Here is a 20,488-nt window from a genome sequence, read left to right on the forward strand (position 1 = left end):
TAAATTCTGAACTTAAAATCCCATGTAAGCACACGAAAGTCTTTCAGGGATGGCTGAGAGTTGAGGTTGTTCAGCCTGGAGAAGCCTGGGGAGATCTTATAGAGGCCTTTAAGTACCTAAAGATAGCGTACAGGAAGGCTGGAAGGGACTGTTGGCCAAGTGTAGTGATGGGACAAGGGAAATGGCTTCAAACTGCAAGAGGGTAGGTATGGATTTGAGATAAGAAAGACATTTTTTACTGTGAGAGTGAGACATTGGAAGATGTTGCCCAGAGAAGCTGTGGATGCCCCATCCCTGGAAGTGCTCAAGGCCAGGTTGGAGGGAGCTTTGTGCAGTCTGGTCTGGTGGAAGGTGTCCCTGCCCATGGCGAGAGGGGTTGGAAGAAGATGATCTTTAAAGTTTTTTCCAGTCCACACCATTCTATGATTCTATAGTAAATATTGAAATGTTGTTTTATGTTGTTAATTTGTTAAAAGATTGCTGTGAGAGGTTTTGTTGTATTTAAGTGGGAATTACTGCCTTGTTCCCCTATGGTCACTTTTGCCATGCCTTACAAGAATGCAGAGGTAGCATGGCACATGTCGAGCTAGCGAGGCCAGTCCATTCTGATTTATGACCATGAATTGATTTTCTTCACACCACAGTAAAACTGGAAAGAAAGTAGGAGTGATATAGTTGTTGTTTTTCCATCATAAATTTGTCTCTGCAGAGGATGACAAAATCAGCAGGGCTGCACAGATATGTGATCTACTCTGCCTTCATATGGAGATTGTTTAATTATTTTGAAGTAACTCTTCAAAAAAGACAGCACCCCAACAAAAAATACTAAAAATGCGTACAGAGGTTTGTAAATTCACACTTCATTCATGTCATGTCTTGATTCTTTTTCTTCCAGTATAGTTGTTGACTTTTGCATGCATGCATGCTTTATCACTTCTTTTATGAAGAAGAAACACAGGAAGCAGACAACAAACCTTATATGGAATGGAGGTTGTATAAATAAGACTTCTTCTCTCTATTTTCCAGGTTCAATATTGCATAAACATGGGTGCATTTTTGGATAAACCAAAAACTGAAAAACACAATGCTCATGGTGCAGGGAATGGCTTGCGTTACGGCCTCAGCAGTATGCAGGGATGGAGAGTGGAAATGGAAGATGCTCACACAGCTGTTGTGGGTATTCCCCATGGCTTAGAGGACTGGTCCTTTTTTGCTGTCTATGATGGTCACGCAGGATCTCGTGTTGCAAATTACTGCTCCACGCACTTATTAGAACACATCACTAACAATGAAGACTTTAGGGCGACAGAAAAACCTGGATCTGCTCTTGAACCTTCAGTGGAAAATGTCAAGAGTGGAATCAGAACTGGCTTTTTGAAAATTGATGAGTATATGCGCAATTTCGCAGACCTCAGAAATGGCATGGACAGAAGTGGCTCAACAGCAGTGGGAGTTATGATTTCACCTGAGCATGTATACTTTATCAACTGTGGTGATTCACGTGCTGTTCTCTATAGGAATGGACAAGTCTGTTTTTCAACACAGGATCACAAACCTTGCAACCCAAGGGAGAAAGAGAGAATCCAGAATGCGGGAGGCAGTGTAATGATTCAGCGTGTTAATGGTTCCTTGGCGGTTTCTCGAGCTCTGGGGGACTATGACTACAAATGTGTTGATGGTAAAGGCCCCACAGAACAACTTGTGTCTCCAGAGCCTGAGGTGTGTGAAATTTTAAGGGCAGAAGAAGATGAGTTTATCATCCTGGCTTGTGATGGCATCTGGGATGTAATGAGCAATGAAGAGCTCTGTGAATATGTAAAGTCTAGACTTGAAGTATCAGATGACCTGGAAACAGTGTGCAATTGGGTAGTGGACACTTGTTTACATAAGGTATGTAAGTGTTTTCTCCAAACAGCTGTCTAAAATCATCTTCTAGTTAGATGGGTACAGTGTTAACAGCTGTTTCTGGCATACTGTTCCCCTTCTCCAACTTCTTTTCCTCAAAGTTCTGTTCCCATTTGACTGTATAGAAGAATATACAGCCTCACCGTATGTGCTTAGAAAGGTGATAGCAATTGCAAAAATAAAGGCTGTTTTTTTCCCTCAGGTAATGCTTGCATATAGTTCCAGCTCTAAACATTGGTTCTAAATACAAAATTCGTAAAATTAATCTATTCTGAGCAAGATACTTTGTAGGGTTTTTTGTTCTTTGAAGATGGGTAGTGTTTGTATCCTTTGCATAAAACCAGTGTTGGCACCATCTTCTCTTCAAGGTGTAGCTTGTCTGTCACCTGTGCCCTCAGCTTGTTGCAGCTTAGATGGAGTAGCACCACCTTTGCATCCGAGCTTGCTTCCACTCCTCAAATTTTGTTTGGGGCAAGTACTAGTGGTCTACATATGTTAAATAGGTACTCCATATCCAACATTCCCTGAAAAGTACAACTCCTGCTAGTACAAACAGAGTTCCTTTGTTAGGCCACAGACTAAACATGCAATTTTGAGGAATATACTGAAATTCACAATTGTAACTCTGAAGGGTAAGTTGTGTGTTTTTTTCCAGAAATAGGGTTGTATTCTGGCATATGCCATACAGTGTATGATTGGTTTAAATGCTGTTTAAATTGCTTTTATGACCAAGAACTCAACCAGCCTTGTTAAAGGATGGTCAGTCTGAGATTCTTTCAGTAAAACTGAGTGCTGGCCACATGTGTATTTTCCAAAGTCAGATCCTGGATCTCTGTAACAACTAGGCTGTGGATTATATCACATAATACTAAGTGATAGGTGTCCCCATATGCTTGGTACAAAAGGGAATATAGGCTAACTCCTAGCAGTATTTCTAAAGGAATGCATTCTAATGTCAAATTCTTAATTGTTTCAGGAGAAGGATTGTTGTGATAGATGATTAGAACTATCCAGTAGCTTGGGTTAACACAGCAACAGTATGCAGTGACTAATGGCACTTAATATTCTACACAAAAAAAGTGAATTTGAGATTTGATTATCAAACCATCTAGTGGTTTAAATTATGATTCTACTGGATTCCCTTGTAAGAGACTTAGAATTGTGTTTTTAAATTTGGCTGTGAATTACAATTTTGAAAATGAAATATGAGCAGGAGAATGGTATCAGTTACTGATAAAGAACTGGCATTAAATTAGTATCTAAAAAAGCCATTGGGTGATATTTCTGAGCACATGATAGTCTGTAAGGTCAGCTTGGCCATACAAAACATTTATGTTTTATACTTGCTTCAAGGTGCTGCGTGACACAGGTGCATTCTTATAAACAGACTTGTAATGCATGTAATGGCTTACATGAATCCCTGCAACTAAAAATTAGTTGCTTGAGCTGAGCTATTCTAATAGTATAGGGGAGCATTCTGCATTTCATTTTGCAACAGGAGTTGTTTTACAATTTGACTTAAGGTAACATTATACAAGTATCTAATTTCTGACCTGTTTTATTGATACTATTTTTAAATGGCTGACATGTAGATAAGTCCATTAATTATTTAGACTTGAATACTAAGAATATACTGTCAAAATCAGTCAAATTATTTCTAGTGAGAGGTGTGGTTGGGACACTGAGAGGTTCTTATTGATGAAAATACAGGGTTTTTTCAGGGTGTTTTTTTTCCAGGTTGTCTGTAGCAGTGTATTTGGAAAAAGTACAGATGTGATTAGAGTAGAAAGATGAAGAATAAGACTAAAGATACTAACTTCTCTTTCTTTTTTGTCACGTAGGGGAGTCGTGATAACATGAGTATTGTATTAGTTTGTTTTTCAAATGCTCCTAAGGTCTCAGAGGAGGCAGTGAAAAAAGATGCTGAGTTGGATAAGTACTTGGAATCACGGGTTGAAGGTAAGAAATCTGCTTAGTTCACTAATAGTGAACAAATCTCAGTTTGATTGTGATAGTGAGCACATGTCATAACTATCTTGAGCATGAAAACAAAAACCATGAAAGACATTATGCCACTTTCATGTTAGGTTAAATTCAGACCTGATTATAACTTTGAACTTTTATATGTCAGGAAGAATGTTTTAGACCATGTGCTTAGTTTATCCTGGTATTCTGCAAACATTTTCTTAATGTGAGCCAGAAGTTTTTAATGCTGTCTTTGTAAGTTAAAATACAACTACTGACCTTGCAGAGTGTTGTATCAGCTCAGTAAATTGTGATCTTGCTATTGTCCTGCTTATGAAATATTAAAAGGAATGTACTGTTTGTACTATTTCTTCCCTTTTTCTGTGCAAGTTTTTGACAGAAAGCAAAAGCTGTGTTTGGTTTTTGTGTCAGTGTCCCAGTAATCCAAACACTTGGTGTAGCCACCCTAAATTTTAATATATATACATGATGGTCTTCAGGTATGAGTTATCTCTGAGCACACAGCTGTTGTGTGTGGTGTCTTTTCCTCTTGTTTAAATGGGATCTAAATTGAACTGGGTTGTATATTTGTAATTTCTCCTGAGATTAGAGAGCCCTAGTGGTCACTCCAAATGCTAACTCTAGGCCTGTTTCTTGGAATTTGGCTTACATCCCAGGTTTCCTAGATGACACTAGTTAAGATAAATACCTGTTATCTTCTGTGTCAGAGTAGAGTACATGAGCTGTTAATAGGCTCTGGGAGAGAGCCAGGAGCAGTTGCCTTCACTGGCAGCAGTCAGGTGTGCACAGTCATTACAGGTTAGTGTTCCCAGCTTCTTGGTGGCTGCTCTCTGGTAGCAAATACGTGAAAAATATATGGAACTGCAGTGGATTTTATTGCTTTTATAAGTGAATGTTAAGATTAATAGAAAAGCTGTCAAATAACTTGTGATCAGAGTGTCTGGATTAACTAATCATTAACTGATTATTTTTAGCTCTGTTATCACATTTAACTAAATAATAGATATACAAAAAAAAGTAGTTGAGAGTTTGTAGTCCAAACTGATGTGGGGTCATTTCAAATATAACTCAAAATGATTGTTTAGCTTAAGTGCTTCAGAGAAATTAATTGCTCCAAAGCTTGAACTTCTGTTGCTTCAGCTCTAGATTTTTTTTTCCCTGCTTGAGTTCCCTGTGTCATTCTTTGTTTTGCTAATTGGAGGCCTTTAAAAGGCAGGTATTTAGCAAGAAATGACAGCATATTTGAGAAATTCTGACAAGGAGTGGAGAAAGGAAATGAAACAGACTTCAGAAGAACTTGAAATACAGATCTGATTTTTAACAAGTTTTTGCATTCATACATTCTATGAAATTGTAATTTTGATACAGTCTCCTTAATTAAAATGAAAAAAATTGTGGGGCTGCAGTTTACCTTACACATGCCTTGAATATTATTAGTTCAGAAAGAATAAAGGCCTTAGCAAGTGTTTCAAACCACTAAGCAGCATGAGGAAAATTGTTTAGAAATATGTTGGAATTTTTAAAAACAGTATCTGATTTAAAGGTTTTAAGTAGTGAGCAGGAATACTTTTGACTTGAAAAAAACCCATGAGGGCAAGAGTATCCTCTCAAGTGTTGGAGTTGGTAAAAATTTTGGAAGGTGGAGTTTCTTTTTGGTTAAGACAATTGCCTTAATCAGTTTTGTTTTTATCTTTTAACTTAGTGTAGAAAACAGTGTATAAAGGAGTTGTGCCTGAAAGGTTTAAACTGTCTGCAACTCTAGAAACATAAAGTCTGATAGATATGTTGTGACACTGATAATATGGATTTGTTTAAAATGCCTTTTTAGAGACTGGCTATTCCTCTCAAAAGCAAATAATGGTGTTTGAACACAAATTACCAAGAACAACATTTAAAAAAATGTATTAATGAGTTTGCAGCTCACAAGTTATATGGAGTTGGCTGATAGCCAGTAACAATTATATTTATGCCTGTAGTAAAAACATTCTGAAAAATACAAGGTTGTCTTGGAACTACCAAGCTGCAAAGATAGATGTTGTCAAAAATGTAAACTGTGAGTTCTCTTGGATACCCTCCACTTTGACTAAGTGACTAATGTAAGTCAGGGCAACATTAGAACTTAGTATAAAGTCCTCTGGGACTTCCTGAAGCAATTTTAGTTTGATCACTGGTGTTTGTTCTTAATGAATACACACTGTTCTGTTTCTGTTCTCTTGTGGGCCTTAAATATCAAGCTGACTGTACAAACCCATCAAACATTTTAGGCAACAGGGTTTTTTCACTGCTATGCTTGGGCATTCTAAGCTCTGGCTCAGGGAGAATAGCAGTGTTTAAGGCATGCTTTTGTTAGATTTAAAAACGTAAAAAAAAGTTGAAAATTAGGTTAATACTTGCACATGTAACATTTGTGCTCTGTACATTCTATAAGTGGAATGCTGACGTTTTGTATATTTGCATAATGAGCTGAGTTAGTAGTTCCCCAAGATCGTTCCAGAGTTCTTAAAAGAGAATTATTGTCTTAATACCTAGAGATACTTTTATCTTTTAACAGATTGATTAAAAGCAAGCTCAACAAGTCATTGTTTACAGAGATTTCCAGTGGAAGAAATATGTACCCATGCTCTGCTAGTTGGGGTTTTGAGGTTGACGGAATGTGAATGACTGCATTCCAGTCTGCCACTTTTAGGGTATTCTGAAATGCTTGATGAGGTTAAGCTTGTGCCTGAGTCATTTATGACTCTGAGCACAGCCCTGCTTCTCATTTGAGTCATTTAATTGATCCATCTCCAAAGCACAGTCACAGAATTACAGGCTGGTTTGGGTTGAAAGGGACTTTAAAGATTATCTAGTTCCAGTGGCACTGCCCTGGATGGGGCACTTCCACAGGTGTTTGGGGCAGTTGTGAGGTTATGCTAGGTCACTTTTCTTACTGCCCCTTGCAAATACTTTCTGCTCTCTTTTTCAGAGATCCAAAGTTTGGTCCCACAAAGTGAAAACTAGGTACAGAAGTCAGTTCAGTTTTCTGATATGTTTCAGTTTATTTGAAGGGGTGTATCAGAATTGCAGTTAGTAACAGATAAACCACAGAACTCCATGAAACCCAAAAAACCACTAACCTCAAATCATAAGTAGGAGCACATGATCTGTGTAGGCTTAAACAGTCTCACTGATATAGTCAGTTTATCCCCTAAGTTGGATGATGCATTTTATATATGTGGAATGTATACTGTATATAAAACTCATTTGTTATAATCTGATAGCTGGGCATGAAAGGAGGTGCTGGAACATGGAGAACTTGTAATGCTGTCTGGCTGGGGACCTGCATTATATAAAATGGAAGTTAAATGTTACCTGAATTTTCAAAATGCCTGTCTGTGAATGAAGTGTTAGGCTTTTAGTGAAAAGTGTTTCAGAGATAAGGTAGTAGACTTTGATGTATATACATATTTAATAATATCAGGAATTATTCTTTAAGTGTCTGAATTATATTAGCAATGCAAGGCTAACTGTAGGGTTATTCTTAACATCACGGAGGTTAAGCTGAAAATTGTAAATACCCATAAATCTGTTCCTCAAAAATTTTGGTTTCTTTCTCTGTTGTCCTTTGTCAAGCACATCCACAGTGTGTGCCTGCTAACTGATGTGTAATGACAGTGGGTCATGCATGCTCATTTGCTTTATTCTTGATTTTCTGTTAGGAAGCTTTTTTTTCCAAGAGAGGAAACAAGTTCTGGATTACTCACTCTAATACCAGGAAATTAAAAAGATAATGATTAGTTCATCCAGAATTCTTGGTTTGCCACCTTCTAGAAATGGAGAGAAATGCTTATGGTTCAGTTCTAGAAATGCTTATGGTTCAGTTCAGCGCTCCCTGAGAAGTTGTTATGCAGTATAAATGTATATGTTTCTAGTACCAAGAAACATACAGCAATCTTTAGCTGTGTCATTCCTTTTTAAGAAGATATAAAACCCTTATGCTTGCAATAAATATTTAGAAATTTCTTGGATTTTTAGTTTTTCTTATTACTAATTCTTGCTATTTGTCTGCTTTTCCTGTGTATAGAACCAGATTTGTTCTTGGTATAAAAAGTATATTTTCATTAGAAATGTTTCCTGTCAAATGTATCTCAGCAAAATTATATTATAGCAGTACAATTACTTCTAACTAAGTAGAACTGAACAAAGGGATGCAATTTATAAGAGGAGCTGTGGTTTATTTGTGTGAGCATGTGTGGAAGGAAAGATCAAAATCCCAAGATTTAGGCATACTTACTCAGCTATCACTTCCTTTGCTAGCCATGATTTATCCTTAATGGATGGATGGATGATAATACACGTCCAAGTTTCATGGAACAGTCTTTAATTTTAATCACTTCTAGTAGTAGAGCAGGTATCTTACTCTTTGCAAAAATTGTATGGTCCTGGCTTAAAATTGGGACATAGAAGCTTAATAGTGCCTTATTTGTTAGAAGGTAATGTAATTATCCTACAAGTGATTGCTTTGAGGGGTTACAGATGTGCCCCATACGAAGTGGGTGAGTACCTTGCCAAGCACTTTGTTCATCTTGGTAATCCCAAGAGAAGCCTGAATGTCACTTGCTTCTTAAAAAAGTGAAAGACATCAATCAAGAGTTAAATCCTAGGAAACTTGGGATGAGGGGTTTGAGGTGGATAGGTGGCGTGCTTTTCTGATAACTTAAGAAACTCATAAACTACAGGCTCCATGTCAGTCATCCAGAATATAGTAAATTGTAAGAAATGAAATTATTTGTTTATCTTTGGATAGTAGCCAAGATACAGAATGACTGAAGTTTTTTTAAGATGATACTTGAGAGGGTTCATTCTTAATTCTTCTTAAAGAGAATTCTATCTAAAACAATGTCTACAGGAAATAGCACTCCATTCCTTAATTTAGTTAATTTTCAGAAAAAATATTCCCTCTTAAAAATAGAAGACTTGTGCATACAACTCCAAACCTTTTTATGCCCTGATTGAATGAGTAGAGGCTCATAACTGGAAGCTGGTGGCATTACACCTATGTGAGTGTATATACAGATATTAATAAATTCATCTTAATAGCAGCCCTGATGAAAGAGAATATGTGAAGATTTACTTCACTTCAGGCAGGTCTTTTCCAGGCTAGGAGAACTTAGAGGCTAGAAGCACTGGACTTGACTTGAGTTGTATGTCAACTTTGACAATGGAATATAATTTTAAATTATTATTAAAAATAAGTATTTTTAATTATTCCTCATTATATTCTGTTTTGGTCACTTGACTGCTAATATTATCCATCCATTATGTATCCTCTGGATTGCTTGGTGGTCCAAGTGTTTGTGCACTGGAGAGTGAGCCTTTGAGGATACAAGGTGTTACTGGCAAGGAAGCGTGCCAGATGCTGGGAAGCGTTGGCTTTATGGCTGTAACGTGTTGCACTGCGAGGGGGAGCTAACTGAAACACTCCCAGCTGCTGTTCTGTCTTTTCAGAGAGAACAGGCTGCTATGCTATCTCCAGGGTATTTCATTCAGTTCACACTCTGCTTCTGAATTTCTCTTAGAGAGTAAGGCTTGATGCATACTGGAATGACAGACTATGAATTCAGGCTCTGTTCTGTCATGCAAAGATTGTTAACCTAAAATGCAAACCATGCTTTACCTATTTACATGTAACTTTTTCATAATGCCTCTGTTAAAAAGTGATAATATCTTATATTTCAGTGTCTTAGCCAATGGGTGATATTAATTCAGGATTTCTTGTGTTTTTAAATTAGAAATTATGGAAAAAGCAGGTGAAGAAGGAATGCCCGATCTTGCTCATGTTATTCGTATTTTAACTGCAGAGAATATCCCTAATTTACCACCAGGAGGTGGTTTAGCTGGCAAGTGAGTACAGTACTAGAATTTCTTGAACTGTTAAATTCACTGACACTCTTTTATTTAATGCTTTAAAGTTTTCTTATTGTAGTAGCTATACTTGATAAAAGTTTTTTATGTTTGAATTTCGTTTATCTTTTGCAGTATATAGACATTTGTGTCATTGTTCCCATTCCAGAATCGTAAAGACGAAACACATAATAATATTATACACAGCATATGAATTTATACATAACATATTAATTTATTATTTCCATGTGGCCATTTAAAAGAAAAATATATGTATTCTTGGCTTTTTACTGCTTTACTACATTTGTGAAGAGCTATCAAACATATCAAAATGAATATCAAAAATGCCAGGACATCAGTTTTCCTGATGTCATGTTTTCCCAACCACTTAATGTCCATTATAAGCTTGGAACAGTACTTATTTGCTCAGCAAACATTCTCATAAGAAAGTTGTTTTTATTTGTTTAGTCTGAAACTGAACGGTAGATAACCAAGAATATTGAACTATAATCTGCATCTTAAACCTCAACAGGAATAAACCTTGAGAAATTACATTGGCCTTGTGGGGAGCCCAATGGTGATGTTCTGGCAACCTATAACTTGAGGATTTGAATGAAAAGAATTCAGGATTGCATAAACAATTGTTAATCTGGAATTTCCCAGACAGTAGGACTGATCGTTGCTCCCTGCCATAGAGCATGTTGTTTCTGGAATATTCATATTTTACAAAATACCAAGTCCTGCCCTCTGAGCATCTGTGTATGTGTACATCTATTTTCATTGCATGTACTTGTTAATGAGCACTGTTTGCTGTGATTATATCTCTCTGGCCTTGGAAGTATCATTCTGGGTCTTTTTTTCCACTTGTGTACATTCCAGGCATTCAGAAAAGTTTTGGTTTGGCTGTTCTTCTTGGTGCCTCCCAACTACTGTGTTTTGTTGTTTTGCTCATTAATAACTACATCATGTACTGCTGCACTATTCTGGACCACTGACATATAAATTCTGTTTTAATTTATTGTGAACCAGGTTTTGTTTTTCATAGACTTGGTTCAGTATTTGCATTTTGGTGCCTTTCTCTTCATCTTGACTTTTAAAGTCCCCTGACTTCAGGAGTGTACCTGCAGTTTCTTTCAAGAAAATGTTAAATAACTTAATGTTATTAAGTATTAGGTAACTTGTTCTTGGCCTCTGAACTTGGGACAAAGACAGACATATGGAAGTTCATTTTACTTGCAGGAAATTAATGGAAGTATTGGAAAAAAATACTTCTGCACAACCCAAATCAACGTACTATGTTACTTAAAACTTTTGTCCTAACAAGAGGATATTCTTTTTCTTGAGGTCCTTATCCTGTGATGTTACCAAAGAAATTACACTTTGTGTTTGAACTCCAAGACCTTGCTCAAACAGGTTGCAATGCAAAAATATCTTGTCTATGGCTGTAATCCACAGTTTTAGCACCAGTGAAAGTTGCTCCAATTTTAGCATATCCGAGCTGGAGAATTGCAATTCAGTGTTGCTATAACTAGAGTATGTTTGCAAACCTTAGGAACCCCTTAAGTAGCTCCATTTATATTGGTACTGTATAATTGCTTCCTTCAAGCTTCTCACTTATGTGGAAGCCCCTGCTGGTCCACTCTTTGAGACAGGAGATGTATGGGTCAGCTGATGGTGCTGTTTTATCCTAGAAAATCTTACTCTCCAAAGGCTGTTTTCTGGCTTGACTCCAATCCCCTTTGATTTCAAATGCTGCCTCAAGAATGGAGGTTTGTTGCTGAAGTAAACAAAAGCAGCCCTGAACTACTCTGGCACCTGGGCCTTAGTAGTTCCACTCAAAATCTTCCTCCTGAGTTTTCCCATCAAAGAAAAGCACAGAGAAATACATTGGTGAAAGAAAGAAAAGTGAAATAAAAAGATTGGAAAATTCCCAAGGAGCTTATTTATTTTCATGTCTTTTTAAACCCATGTAGCAGTCTTGCTTGGACTGTCCAGGTGTTGGAGGTGCCCTTGCTTTATGTAGTGCAGACATTTAGTCACAATTGTGCCATTCCTCTATAATTAAATTTGGAACTAAATGGAGAGAACCCTTTCCTCTAGCATTGGCAAAAAGATTCAGTTTCTTTTCCCTAGAAGACCCTCCATCAATCCCAATGGACCCCATACTTCCTCAAATATGCAGCCTTTACAGATTTCTGAAATATGTTCAGAAGGAGCCTCATCAAACTTATAGCATCCTCAGTATTCTGGGGCAGAAAGATCTGTTGCATTGAGAGCCACGTGTATTTGAGACATTTGCTGCTGTTTTGGCATCTGATGCCTTTTTGTTCTTTAGAAGAGTCAACAGTTGGTGCCCCTTATTCTGTAAGACAAATTTTTTAGAGATCTTGGTCACTTCAGTCTTAGTCCATGTAGCAGTTCATTTTTGTTGCAGCTGTCAATAACTTTGATCATATTTATTATAACTCTCTGAATGTTTGCCTGTTGTAACTTTGATTTGAAACATGAGCACATAACCTTTTTTGCATCAGAAGTCTGTTTATATGATGGGTTTTATTTTTTGTGAAGTTCTTTGTGCTTATTTTGACTGCCTGCGAAAGTGTGGCCTTAAATGGCACTGCTACAAAAGAAGTCTAGCTAGTGGCTTTTGTGTTTTAATTTCTACAGTGTGACTAGACAATAGAAAACATACCTCAAGGGTTATATACTCTGCATATCACACTTCAAAATTTTGTAGATGGGTTGTAACCTGCATATGTGTAATAAAGATGGGGGGAAACTCAACTGTCTTCAAGTTCCACATCCAGAAATAAGGCAAGAAAACCAGCAAACTTGAAGAATTTTTTCATAACAAGCAAAATATAGATTTAAATGTTACTGTTGACAAAATCTGAGTATGCAGCTCTAAAAAGAGGCGGATCATGGAGAGGGTAAGGTAAGAAAATGGTTTTACTTTGCTCAGTCTTTACAAATCTTAACCAGTTGCTAGATCCCCAAATTCTTATTGAAAGTGAGTAAAGACACAGAGTGGGTTTCATATTTTTAAAAGGCAGATTAAAAGAAAAATACCTTACACACTTCAAAATGCCTACTCTGATCAAACTTTTCTCAGTGTTTTGAAATCCTTTGTTTTGCTTAATTTTTTTTAAAAACTTCTCTTTTTAGGCGTAATATTATTGAAAATGTGTATACTAGGCTGAATCCACACAGAGACAATGAGGGGGTAAGTTCCCATTTTGCTCTTTATTAATGTGAACATCAAAGTTGTCATGCATTAAGCAAAAGTGTTTGTCACTGGGAGTAAAATATTAGAAATACAAGATACATATTTTAACATACCTCTGATTTTTACCTTGCTTTGGATGGATTTGATATAGAAGTTCTTCCTTTAAAAGACAGAAAACTGACACCTAATTCTGAAAGACTTTTTAAACATCTAAATGACTGTCACTTTCTCAGTCAAACCTGTGAGGCAACAGTGCAGGGTTTTTCTAAACTGTGGTTTAAAATTGTAAAAAATTAGTAGTAAACAAATCCATTACCCAACTGGCTGTTATATCTACTGTCCAGAAATGTAGTACAAGAGGGGCAAACACACTTTCTGTTGTCTCCTGTAAGCAGGCCTTGGTACACTGAATATAAAAGACTACAAAACTAATATTGACTATTTTCATAGCATTTACACTATCTTTTCATGTCCCATCTCTACTGGTCTAAGGAAAAGTAATTTTAGATTACCTCAGTTATGATTTCTAAAATGGCTTACATTCTTCTTCCCATTTCCTACGAAGCTGAATTTTAAATTGTACATTGAAATCTGGTTTATTGTACCTCTAAACCTGATTATTAGGTAGCTCTTAATATTAGTGTAAGTAATAACTGGTGTTTCTATCAATTGTGGTTAAATTTGTTTAAAAACTGTGGAAAACCGAAGAACTGATAAAAAACATCAGTGCTTGTAGATATTGTCATTTCCTGTGCAGTTTATGTGAACTGTTTTGTGGAAATAGCATTCCTATTGTAGTCAATCCTTTGTAATGTTTTTTCCTTTTGAGATGGCTACAAGGCCCTCAGTCAGGTAGTTATTACAGTGAATGGTGTTGCACTTGAAATACCTTGAAATGATCAATTGCACACCTTGAGATAGTAAATACACAGTCTCACCACAGTTGTTACTGTGCCTTCTCCATTGTCCTCTTTTCTTACCTGCGTAGATTTGATTTATTATTTTCAGTCAGAAAGCTTGTGTGGGTGGAAGGGGCCACTTTTCTGTTAGTGTACAAATCGAGAAGAAATCTTTCAACTTGTTAATTTTTTAGGATTTGTTCCATTGTCTAGTTTGAAAGTCATAGGATATGCTTTTTTCATTTCACTTTTGCACAAGAAATTGTGCAACGGTACCCCAAACCAAGATACACAAAATTTTCCTCTTTTCAGCTTCTTTAGTCTTTCAGGAAACTCTGCACTTCTATCAGCCTGCTACTACTTTTTGTGTTTAGCCAGAACTTCCCCTGCTTTTTGGGGAAAAGTTTCTGGTATATTTGGCTTCTTTAAAAATTAAAAAAAAAAACAAAAACAAAAAAAACCATAAAAACAGCATAGGTTTTACAAATTAATTGATATCTTGAGAAAAAACCCTGAATGTTTGTCTAATGGTTACATTTTAGAAATGTTATATGCCGTAGTTGTATTTATGATGCACCTGTTCTAAGTCTAGATTTACTTCTCAATAGCTGTACAAGTTTGCTGAAAGTTCTAATATGTAGTACAGCACCTGTTTGTCTATTGGCTCCTTTCAGGAAATGTTTGTGCATCATCCATTGTAATCTAATAAAATGAGTTAGCTAACTTAAATACGCATTTTGCTCCTTAGAGAATATACCATTAACAGCTTTGACCTTTGTTGCCACTAAAATCCCTGGGTAGCTGGTTTACTTTTAATTTGGTTTCTTTAAAAAGAGATTTGAACAGTAGACTGCAGTCTGCTTCCTAATTTTTTTTTATGTTGATATAGATGTGCAAATCTCAGATATGTGTTTTAAATAGAGTGGTTTAAATTCTAGTTTGAGCTTGTGATAGCATGTCATTTGCCAGTCAGCACCTTTGTTCTTTTCCCCCCAAGTGGTACTAGCCCAGAGCAGTTTGAGAGGATAAACTCCCGTTTGGTGAAGGATACAATTCCTGTTTGCATCTTCCCAGCAAGTTATCTTAATGTCCTTGGAGTGGATGAATCTGCTGTGCCTCATCTGAGACAATGAAAACATGACTTTCTTGCTGGTCTTACTCAGTTTCAGGTGTATGTGTGTTGATCTCTGTAGCCTTCTGAACTGGATATTGTAGTGTCCAGAGATGTAAAGGGAAGGAAGCTGTTCAGTTATTCAACATCAGACTCTTCAGAATGTCTACACACAGTGATAATCTTGCTACACATCTCACATTTAAGCAGGAAGAAGCAAAGGCAGGAAGGAAACATACACTATATCCCGATGATGACATTGCCAAATGAGATTGAAATCTGGCCAAGATGCTCCTGTTTAAACTAGTATGAGGCTAGAGCAGATGTTCATATGAAAAATGAGGTGCTAGAGACATGGATGCTGAGTCTGCAGAGCACAAAGGCACCCCAGCACCTGAGCATCCTTCCCTGAGTGTGGTTAGCAGTGCACCCGTGTCTGCTGAGAGTGGGTGTTGTGCAGAACACTTCTGTTACTGACTGGAAACTCTGCCTGTGGCAGTCCTCTTCCATCTTATGGTTCTGTGTAAGACTAAAGCAATTTTTATCATGGCAAAATAGTAATGTTGTTAGTTGCTAAAATATTAATGCAAATGACTAAAAAAAAACTCTCCAAACCATACAAACAACAACACAAACAGTCAGATTCACCTTTACAATTGAGAATATGGTTTCCTTCTAAAGACTATGCATTTTAGTGTCTAACAATTTTAAAATAGTTACCATGAGTTCATGTGAACTGGATCATAATAGCTTTCCAAGTCAGTTCTTAGTATGTAAATGAAAACCTTGGTTTTATCTGTTTCTAGGTTAGCTTTGTTTTACTCAGCACCGTAAACGTTTCAGGTAGTGTTGCACTTGGATTTTGTTTTTTGGTTATCCAAACTAGTGATAGCAGATTTTTATTCTTCACACATTTGTTTTCTGAGAAACCTTAACATAGAGGTTAAGTTAGGAGATGCCATGCAGAGCAAGAGTCTGACAAGTAAAAGAATCCTTACTTACAGCAGTATCCAGAGATCACTAGTCTGGCTTGAGGGTATAGCAGTCCTAAGTTGTTTCTGCTAGGAATCTCAGCAGATTACGAGTATTTTATAAATCCAGGGCTGGAGAGAGCCCTGCACTGTGTCACAATGAACAACTTTATCATTGTTTGAGCAGAGACTTCTGCTACAAATGAGGTAGCTTGTGCCTTTACTAATATGAGTGAAAGCAAGAAATCTATTATGTATTGGGGTCTGGTGCTTTCAGATCTTTAAAGGAAATTCAAAAGAATGTTTTCATAGCTAAATAATTGTTAGCATTGTGATGTTACAATACCACTGAAGAGTTGTTCTTACTTTCTGTGCTAAAGTACTACTCTTTTTCTGTGACTCTACTCTGACCATTTTAATTTTTTGATGTGTTCCTAAGACTAGGAGACTACTATCTGATTAGGCTACTTCACTATATGTATATATCCTTAAACACAAGAAAGAATGTTAAAATTGCAGTGGGTGTGTTAATAGTTTCAGTGGCATTTGCTTAAAGCTGCCTTTGAGCATCTTAGTTGAAATCAATAATATTTCTCTCTTGCTTTTACTAATAATATACTCTGGCAGTTGGCTGAACCAAATCAGATGCCATTAAGGGCTGCTACACATAAAATGTAGATGGACACAACTCTTACATCATTCTCACAATATTATAAATGCAGTCTTCAATACATTGCAACCCTTTTCATACACAATTTAATAGCACAAAACTTGTGTAAAAATTGTCAGTGTTCATGTTGAATATAGCTAGCACAAATTTATTCCTGATTTTATGGTCAGTAGTGCTTCAGTTGAATTGAAATGTGAAGGAAGGCAAATGCTACCTTGCACAATAACCATAGTTTTCAGGGACCTGTTCTAGCCACACATCATTAAAGAGAAATCTCGGTCTGTGTAGCGTATAATATATAAAAGAGGCAATTTCTGTCCTACTGTCTGTGGGGTTTCTTGTCTGTTAGCACTGAGGGACACAAGGGAAGCACGAAATAGCCCGCTGTAAAATAGGGTGCAGTGCCATGCAGGATGTGAGTTTGAATATCAAACGCTAACAGCATTGCTAATTCAGCTCCTACCAGCATTTGAATTGCTTAGGAGCCTCAGGGCTGCTATTATATTGCTTATTGCTTTTACTCTTCAGTGTTGCATGGAGCAAAATTATTCACTTCAGTCTGCCAAAGGAATTTTTAAAGATCTTGGTATTGTGAAATGTGGAAATTTCAGGGTGTATGTGTGCTAATGTCAACCTCAGAGCAAAACTGATGGAGTAGATGAAATATGGAATTTAAATGTTCCCTGAATTTTAAAAACCTGGAAGTCTTCAGCTATGTTGCCTTGTTTAATATTAGCTAGGTATATGCATAACTCAGTTTCTTTTCTTTGTCAAACCAAGAAACAGGATATAACTGTGCCCATTCTTGGTGCCTTGGGTTTTTGCTGACATTGTGCTTGTAAGGTATTAGAGCAGTTCCATTTCATACACTGAAACTATCTCTTTTATCTTGCTTCTCCTCTCTGTGCTCTTGAAGACAAGAGAGTATTGAATTCTTGAATCTTCTCTTGAATATTTTCATATTTGAATGTGAAAATGCTAGTACATGGGAGTCAAAACATCTCAAACTAAGACCAGCAAACCACAGTGAAAGTCTGTCTCGTATTTCCTGAACAAATTAAACTTAGAGGGATGCCATTATATGCAGTAATTCTCATTTTTGTGGTAAAATTGTCCCCATTTAAACTTGGACTGTGCTAATCAGTCTTGGGGCTTTTATTCCAGCAACATTACAGAGAGCAGCAGAATCTTACTGATCCCAAAGTATTTTCTCAATACTGCTATTAAGCTTGTAAATGAATGGCAGCAGTACTTGTAGTTAGGAAGCTTTTGGATTACATGACAATAAAATGAGGTCAGCATGAAAACAAGGCAGTCTGGATTGTGCTTCTAATGTCTTGAAAATCTGCCAGCTTCCAGAGATAGTTTAATTTGTCTAGATTGATAAGTTGCTAGATATTAATAATTTAAAATCTACTGTTCCCTTAAAGCAACAGTACTGCTTTAGCACTTGAAAGTGAAAATACCTAGTATCAGTGTCAAAGCACTGTAAGTCTCTCACCAAAAAACACAACACTTTTTTCAACTGAAGGCTTGTAACCAAGCAGGTCATTTGCTGAGGAGACTTCCATTCCTTAATCAGCACTCAGTGATCAGATTTTGTACTGAAGGTTCTCAGGTTTGACATTAAACAACTGCTCTACCTGCTAATTTTTCCAGGCAATAGACAATCTGCCCAAAGATGTGTCTTATGTTGTTCAAATACCAGCATTCCCCACACTCATGGGTAGCTGCTTGCTTTTCTGGTGGCATCATGCATGCAAAAATCAGAGACTGTTCACTAAAACACTGAGCCTTTATTTTGATGTGATGCTTCAACTAAACTACTATGAGTAGAGTTAGCTATTCTCTGAGTTTTTCACAGAACTGTGCTGCTACTTGCTACTGGCTGTGCAGAAATTCACAATTAAATATATTGACCTGGTGGCTAAAGAAGCTTAAATTTTCAAAATTTTCCACTGATAATCGTCCAAAGTTGTGGGGGTGTATCATCTGTATTTATCTAAGACATTTGAAATAAAGATGGAGTTAATTGGGAGAAGGTACTTTGACTGGCTCAAAATGAATTGAAATTATTAAAAATGCTGGTTTCATAGTTACCATTGTTTAAATTACGTTGTTTTAAAGGATGAACATGAAATACACTGTTCTAAGTTGTATGTTGCTAATAAGGTGTTTTACATTCAAATAGAGAGCTGCTTTCTCAGTTTGAAAAAAAGATTGGTTTTTCGGTTTGCCTTTTTTTTTTTTTTTTTTTTTTTTAATGTGGTTAGAAAAACTTTTAGTTTAACTACTGATCTTTTTGGGGTGTTGAATCTCAACCGAAGGAGCCCGGCGCGGCCGAGGAAGGCGGAACGCAGGGGAGGTTGGTGGAGGCGCTGAGGCAGATGCGGATTAATCATAGGGGCAACTACCGCCACCTGCTGGAGGAGATGCTGGCCGGGTACCGCCTGGCGCAGCTGCAGGTACCGGACGCTGCCCAGGTACCGCCCCCGCCCGGCCCCGGCCCCGGCCCGGCCCCGGGCAGCGACCGCAGCGGCCAGCAGCACTCGTGACACCCGCGGCCCGCTGGCGCTGCGCTTCCCCGCCGCGGCGTCCCCGCTCGCATCGCACCGCACCGCCGCACTGCTAGCCTGCAAGAATGGTTGGCTCTACTGTGGTACCTGTACAGTGTGTTTGTACACAGCTCTGACTTCCTTACGAGTTCAGCTACGGTGGGATGTTAGTTATTGCATCCTAAGTTGTGTAGCGAGATGTAACTTCCCGTTTGAGGTTTTGATCTTTTTTCAAATCCTGTGTCACCAACAACAGGAGTCTAACATGATACGCAAAAAGGCGTTTTAAAACTTTTTCTTTTGAGAACATTATTAAATAATAGTTTTGATGGTGTATGTTTGCTCATTGTAAAGTAATTTACATCTTAGTTGTATCTTTTGTGCAATTTAATTGAATTATACAAATTATTCAGGTTTTTTTTTTCTCCCAGCATTATGTACTGCATGTTTGTGTTTGATTTGTATATAGTTTCTATTACAGCTAAATTACAAAAGCTGTTTTATTTTAGGTTGTCACTTATGAAATGTTTGATTTTTTTTTTCCTTTTTAGTTTAGATTGTATCCAGTGTTCATCATAAATACTGATTTTTTAAACAACGGTATTATTACTTCTCAGGTTGTAGCATAGCATACATCCAGAAAGGAAAATGTACTTAAATTTAGTACATAGTGTCAAGTTACAATAATTTGTGAACAAGTGAAATAAAGAATATGCTGTGGAATAATATCTGTATGCATATTGACTCTTTTAAGTGAGTAATAAACTTTCTTTGAAGTGTTATCACTCTGACATGACTTGAAACGTTTCATAGCTTCTGCTTCAAACTCAGAGTGTTCATTAGTTTCTACAAAGCTTTCAGTGATTTTTGGGTTTGGAACATTTGTATTGCCCACTGTACTGAGCAACATTTCTCAGGTTCAAGCTAAACATCAGCTGTATAAATGAATAAACTATTCTTCTAAAGCTTGCCTTCTGCTGTACCTTTTCTTGTTTCTTGGGGTACACCATATACACGTATGTCCATTTGGGTAGGTCGATGGTAATACTGGGACTGTGCCGTACTGGTAGCTCATCTGCTCATAAGTGAAATATCTAAGCTTGTGTCAGTTGTCAGTTCATAACATAACATGTGCACAAAAATATAATTGTTCAAAACAGGTACAAATTTCACTGCCTTAACAAAAATGACCCTGCAGGAATTTCTTTCGGACCAGGAATACCTGAATAGCTGAGTTCCATAGCATTTTGTACAGCTTTTTTTTGGGTTTGGAGTCCACAGA

General features: G+C 37.1%; 1 protein-coding gene across 4 annotated transcripts in view; it reads left to right on the forward strand.

The window, feature by feature from the left end:
• PPM1B (protein phosphatase, Mg2+/Mn2+ dependent 1B) overlaps positions 1-20,488 on the forward strand; it is a 61,854-nt gene that overhangs the window by 39,217 nt on the left and 2,149 nt on the right. For 3 of the 4 annotated variants that reach the window (XM_059467631.1, XM_059467630.1, XM_059467629.1), the window contains 5 exons: positions 1,027-1,890; positions 3,747-3,864; positions 9,663-9,774; positions 12,940-12,997; positions 18,979-20,171. In XM_059467631.1, coding sequence (XP_059323614.1) covers positions 1,045-1,890; positions 3,747-3,864; positions 9,663-9,774; positions 12,940-12,997; positions 18,979-19,206 — 1,362 coding nt within the window. In that variant the 5' untranslated portion in view covers positions 1,027-1,044 and the 3' untranslated portion in view covers positions 19,207-20,171. Of the gene's footprint in view, positions 1-1,026; positions 1,891-3,746; positions 3,865-9,662; positions 9,775-12,939; positions 12,998-18,978; positions 20,172-20,488 lie in introns of those variants that run through there. The other variant, XM_059467632.1, reaches the window with a different exon arrangement.

This window comes from Ammospiza nelsoni, chromosome 3 (assembly GCF_027579445.1).
Source record: "Ammospiza nelsoni isolate bAmmNel1 chromosome 3, bAmmNel1.pri, whole genome shotgun sequence".
In the NCBI taxonomy this organism is placed as follows: Eukaryota; Metazoa; Chordata; class Aves; order Passeriformes; family Passerellidae; genus Ammospiza; species Ammospiza nelsoni.